General features: G+C 44.3%; 1 protein-coding gene across 1 annotated transcript; it reads right to left on the reverse strand.

Annotated features, from left to right (window-relative positions):
* Nucleotides 1-4,500: 4,500 nt before the first annotated feature.
* LOC119312561 (Bowman-Birk type proteinase inhibitor PVI-3(2)-like) lies at nucleotides 4,501-5,488 on the reverse strand. Its single transcript, XM_037588290.1, has 2 exons — nucleotides 5,116-5,488; nucleotides 4,501-4,999 (listed from the first exon to the last, which is right to left on the reverse strand). Exons 1-2 carry the CDS (start codon nucleotides 5,261-5,263, stop codon nucleotides 4,731-4,733), a joined length of 417 nt encoding a protein of 138 aa, XP_037444187.1. The 5' UTR covers nucleotides 5,264-5,488; the 3' UTR covers nucleotides 4,501-4,730.
* Nucleotides 5,489-6,390: the final 902 nt, after the last annotated feature.

Raw genomic sequence — 6,390 nt, forward strand, 5'->3', positions numbered from 1 at the left:
TCTGAACTTCTACTTGTGACCATGTACAGGTGATGGCTGTAGCTTGGTCTGGAGCATAAAAATTGTGTCGAGTTAGCAGGTGGATGGTGGTGCTGGTGCCTCTCTTGAATTGTTGATAGTGATGGCTACAATTTTAAGAAGTGTTTTTTCTCTCTCCGACCTATTCTGCAATTGTGCTTCCCCTATGCGTGAGGATTAGCACAGGGTGCATTGTGGCCTGGGTTGATCTGTTGTGATAGTTAGGGAAGATGATAGTAGCAAGTATAAACTCTCTTGAATGGGTAGTTCATAGTATAATGGTAATTTTACTATGATTATTCATCTAACACGTGGCAAAAAAGAGACTGCATTATGAAGTAATCTGTTGTTTCATTGCCATTCCAATTCATTTTTAGCCATTATAAAGAACACGTGTCCTCTATGAAAACTTGATAGATATTTACTTACCGGTGTCCAAGTGATTACATGATATAATAAAGCAGAAAAATCAAGATTTATATTAAGCTATTGGACTTGCTCAAACTTGCATGATTTTTTTATAAGTAGTTGCCTCATTTCTGCTATTGGATTTGCTCAATGGGTTGATTCTCAATGGATCGACGGGCAGTTTGTATCCACTATTTTATTTTCTTTGGCAAGCAAGCTAATGAGTTGGCTGCATAATCTATGAAAATTGTCTGCAAACCCGGTATGAGTTGCTACCTTTTAATCCTTTTACTAAACAAAACCTGGTTTGCCACGATATAGTATGCAATTTGCTTAGATTAGAGCAGAACTTGCCTGCAACAACAAAAGCATTATCCATGGGACACAACACAACTTGATATATAGGTCCAAATTTATTGCCTGAAACTTGTAGGCAATTGCCTACAAACCAAGTACTAGTTGCTCCTGACTTTCACTATTTATTTTTCTTCGGAGAGCAAGCTAATGAGTTGGCTGCAGAATCTATGGAAAATGCCTACAAACCCAGTACGAGTTGCTACCTTTCAATCTGTTTTTGTAAACATAACCTGGAGTTGCCTAGATATACTATGCAATTTGCTTACATCAGAGCACAATTTGCCTTCGACCACTGATATATTTTCCCAGGGGACACATCACAACTTGATGCTCCACACAATATAACTTGAGAGAGGGCAAGGGACACGAGATGCAGAGGCATTCAAGATTCCGAGTCATTTTGTACGGTTGCTATTACTGTTATTGCAATGACTATCCTACCCTGCCATATTTTGAATATTTGACTAGTACTTGCTAAGCAAACCAAAACCACTGCTCAAAACGCTACCCTAAGCACCTAAGTTTCATAAATATGCTTTCGTAGATATTCTTGCCTAAACAGAGTGTTTGTTTTGATTGCATGGACTCACTAAATTCTAAAATGATGTCAAAGAAACGTTTTTGAGGTTTTGTGCACACACCCAAGCAAGAAGCTTCAACATCCACTTCTAGGTAAGCTTCGCACAAAGCTATCCAATTTTTCTGTTTCAGGAAAAAAGAGGAGTTGCCTCAAATTTATATGCATTTTGCCTACATCCCAGCAGGACTTGCTGTTTATTTTCCCTCTTTGCAAGCAAGAAGCTTTACCAGCCACTTCCAGGTAAATTTTACACATCCCCAATAGCTTCCCACCTACTCCAGTGGATGTTAGCTTTTTTGTTCCAGCAAATAGAGAGAGTTGCCTGAAACTTATAAGCAAATTGCCTACATCATAGGAATACTTGCTTTCTCCCCCATTTTCTCGCAAGAAAAAAGTTTCACTAGCAGCTTCCAGGTAAACTTCGCACAACCCCCAGAGCTTTTTCCAACATGTTTTTATGCATCCCCGATAAGTGGCTGTTAGCTTTTTTTGTTCAGCAAAAAAGGAAGTTTCCTGAAACTTATATGCAAATTGCCTACATTACAGGAGGACTTGCTTTTGATTTCCCATTTTCCTTCTTTTGGCACCAAACTAACAAGCTGGCTACATAAATAGGTTTTAACTCACAAACTTTTCCTACACCGCAGGCACAACTTTTCAAGCATAAAACAATGCAAAACACTATCCTAGTGATGATTTTCTTTTTTCAAAAAACCATAAGTTGCCTACAAGCATTCCACTATTGGAGGCATCAGGAGGGGAGGTGCTGGGTGGTGGGCCTATGGTAGATGGGGTTCGCGCTGGTTTGGGCGGTTACGATTGGGGGGGGGGGCAGGAAAAGATCATGCACCATGTGAGCTCAGGAGGTTCATGGATTTTATCGGGAGGGAGATGCATGCTTCCCCCCTGCATGTGTTCCTTTTGTTCATGTTTTTTTGTGCAGCGTGATTTTACCAGATCCCATTTTCTGAGTGTGTTATTTTCCTCGATTCACTTGATGTGATGAATTGATTCCAGGCACGGTTCCAAGAGCTTTCGTTTGGGACGATGACCTCATACTCAAGGTCATGAAGAAGGACAAGAAGGGTGAAGTGGAGTTTGTCAAGCTGCGAGTAAGCATTCGACGCCCCACATTTTTCCTGTTTTTCACTTATGTCAATTTTTAGGCAACCATACACTGTTTATCGAGGCAACTCACACATTTAGGATAGGCAAATCATGCATAAACATGTTGTCACAGAAGTCACACACACACACACAAAAGGCAGGCAACCAGCCGTAACTGAATAGGTGAGTCAGGCACCCCAGACATAGGCATACTGGATCAGGCAAGACCACACACATTATTTAGGCGACTCACGCATTTAGCACAAGCAAGTCACACACAACATTTTTCATATCAACATAAATGGTACAACCCACAAAAATATATAAAGTTAAAACTAAAAAGGATGTCAAGTCAAAAGCCGGAGGTTTTTGTGCACATTAAGAAGCTTCACCAACCAACAAATATATCAAACTAGTTTAATCCCGCCTTTCCTGCTAACAACTTCTTTAGTTTTGCCAGAAATTTATATGCATTTTTCCTAAATCTCAGCAGGAACTTTGTGTGTAAGCTTTGTAATGGCATTTTGCCTGAAACTTACACGAGAAGCTTCACAAGCAAATAGGCTCTGCGAGCAACTATCTGGTAAACTTTTGCTCGATCCCCAGCCACCACATGTTGTTTCAATACACCACCATGTTGCCTACATCTCAGCATTTTGCATGTTACCTGGTTAAGCAAGTGCGGGTCTACATAGGGAGTCAGATTGCACTTGTCTTAATGATTATTCCCACTATTATTTTTTGCATTTTGTAAACAGGATCTTGTTTTGATGATTGCAATGGAATTGTCCAAAAATAGAATTGTTTGTTGTATTTTCATGACACCCCTCAAGCAAGTTTATTGTTGCACACACATCCACCCAGGGAGGTGTATGTCACATGTTTTTAAGGAACAAACTTTTGGTCTATGTAGCAAGAAACTTGGGATACATTTTTTTGACACGGGACTTGCTTGATGACTGCACTTAAGTTGCCTAAAAGAACACAAGCAGTTGCCTAAATTTTATATTGGTTTAGACAAAACAGACCTAATTTTTTGAGAACGAAGTTGCATGCATGATACACATAGCAAGTTTATATTTGCATATGCACACATCACCATCAGTTTGTATCTTACAAGTTCAAGGGGAAGACATTTTTTGTCTAGGTAGGAAAAGAGTAGGATGCAATTTTTTGTGCAGAGGACTTGCTTGCAATATGTTGCCTGAACATCAGTAGTTGCTTGCTTTTTTAGTACTAGACAAACCAACAAGAAAAACCACATAAAAACAAGGTGAGAGTTGAATGCATAACACCAGGAAATCATGGCCTTTTTTGTTGCAGGGATTTTGTGGATATCAAAACCCAAAGCTGGAGTTTTTCTACTCGGAAAGGGAGGTTGTGTGGTGGAGGACGTACAAGAGAGGGGTTTGAGGAAACTAACGTTGCTACATGCTTCAGGGGAGGCGTTAGTTCGTGGGGATGGGGTGGATCAGAACTCCCAGATGTGGAGTTAAGCAGGCTACAGATGAGGGCTGGACTGGAGAATAGGTGATGAGGGTGGAGAGGTTTGCGAAGGTTTGTTGGCGTGGGGACATGTGCTGGGAGGAACAGTTGGGACCGTTTCTTTCCTTTTTTGGCTGACAGCTGGACAAGGGGAGGGACCATTACCATAAACAGAGTGTGTGCCCTGGAGCGCTAGCCAGCCAACGATTGCTGGCTAGTCGCGTCAAAAAAAAACTGCTTGATGCAAAGTAAAGTAACGTGTCATAGGCGACGCATATCACTAGATTTTCCACGCTCTCTGTGCAGTGCAACGTGCCCAACGTCGATCTCAGCTAGCTCCTTCCCCTCCCCTGGAGCACGACGCCGATGCCCGACCGCGTCGAGGTTCGTCATCCGGTCCGGCGACCGGTGCTGTGCTGCGTCAGATGCAAGATCTGTAGGAGAGTAGGAGTATTCGGTCACCCCTCCAATAATGAACTTGTTAATTACCAACAACTCTGTCTCGAGAGATAAACAAGATGCAGTGCAGAGGACGAGACTCGGAGTCGCTCAAACAAACCCAAGTCCAGCTTTGTTTATACTCCAATTTACACAAGAAGCCATACGTGTTACAGAGTCAAGTCAACAGGACAAGCCGCGCCTTAATTAACAACAAAAAAAAGGTGTGGCTGGCTGGCATCTCTGTCCGTGATGCCATCAAGATTCGTCCGTCGCCGGTGGCGGTAGGTGTGGTGGGGCGGTTGGTCAGCTGGTCGGTTGCCCCGGCCGGTCACGGTCAGTGGGCGGCGATGGCGCTGCAGCGCCGCTGGCAGAAGTTGGGGACGCGGTCCATGCACTGGTACACGGCCGGGTGCACGGCGAGGGCGGACCTGACGCAGTCCCGGCACGCCGGGTGGCACCCGCCGGGCGCCGCGTCCATGCACCGGCACTGCGGCGTGTCCGACTTGGTGCACCCGCCGCAGCTGTCGCAGCACGGCCACGCGCTCCCCCTCGCCTTCGCCGCCGCCGCCGCCGAGGACGATTGCTCCCCCTCTCCTCCGTGCCCTGCAAACCCAGAGATATAGTTTCGTTCCCAATTAGTCACGAGGTAAACAGATCGATCTGCCACCCTATTCCGTCATGGAAGGTGCTCTAGGATGCAACAAGATGATCTTGCTTACCTCTGCTTTGGACACGGGAGTGATGGCCATGGCCGTGGTGGTGGTGGTGGCTGCTGCTGGATTCGGCGACGGGCGCAAGAGCCGCGAGCACGACGGCGAGGACGCCAAAGATCAGCAGCAGCGGCGCCAGGCTTCTTCTTCTTCCCATCTCTGTGTGTGTCACTCACTATATCTCTCCCTCTTCGATTTCTTTCCTCTCTCGCAAGAACTTGCTACGGCTTCTCTGGTTGCTTGGTCTCTCTGGCTATGGCCTCTATCTTCTATCTGTACGCGGCAAACAGAAGCCTGGGGTCATCTTATAGAAGACGGGGCCCTGGACAGTGAGAAGCAAAGCTGCGTGCGGCTGCCCACTGAGACGCCGGCAACGGGCAGAGAGGATTGGATAAGTGTTTTCTTTCCCCTTTTTCTTTTGGAGTTGATGGGAGCGTCGTGCTGGTGATAGGATTGAAGGTTTATCACTAGTGTTCTCATTTTTGCAGCGTAGTCCGTGCGTTTTCTAAAGATTACAGATAAGTACAGAACATTTGCCGTTTAGTAGAGATTTTTGTTTTTCATTTAGAGAGCATGAGCCAAGATTCCAAGTAAAGAGAGCATGAGCCAAGATTCCAAGTAAAGCCCGCCGTTGATCCATGAGCTTGTCGGGGATGTGAATACTCACAAATTTGGTAAATGTGGCAAAATTCGGTCACGAACTTGATAGATTGTGTATGCGAGATCGTTTTGTCACGAGTGTGTTAACTTGCACACGGTGTGAGCCATTTTCTTGTGAAATACTCCCTCCGTTCTAAAATACTTGTCGGAGAAATGAATAAAAATGGATGTATCATGAACTAAAATACGTTTAAATACTCCATTTCTCTGACAAATATTTTTGGACGGAGGGAGTACCACATATAGTTTGTTTCTCTTGTGTAGTTTGAGTGCATATGTCAACAACCGCTTCATTGTAGCCAAATGAAGTGTGTGTTCTAGACCCTCAACATCGGCATTTAGATGTTGTTGGCAATGTTGATGAAGAAGCGGTACATGATGGTGTTCCCCTTCATCCGGTACATAATCGTGTGAACAAACTCCATCTTGGTGACCTCGATGCCCACAACTATGCATGTCACGCTCCACCGCAAAATCAAGCATCACTTGATAGTTGCTAAAAAAAGTGTTGTGTAGATAGATTTCAGTATTGCTCACCATTTTCACATTCATACGAGGGCGATGATTAACTATTGATTGGTTTGATTTGTTGTTTTTTAGTTTGAATGCAGTGCGATTCAAAAT

Source organism: Triticum dicoccoides, chromosome 5B (genome assembly GCF_002162155.2).
Source record: "Triticum dicoccoides isolate Atlit2015 ecotype Zavitan chromosome 5B, WEW_v2.0, whole genome shotgun sequence".
Classification (NCBI taxonomy): Eukaryota; Viridiplantae; Streptophyta; class Magnoliopsida; order Poales; family Poaceae; genus Triticum; species Triticum dicoccoides.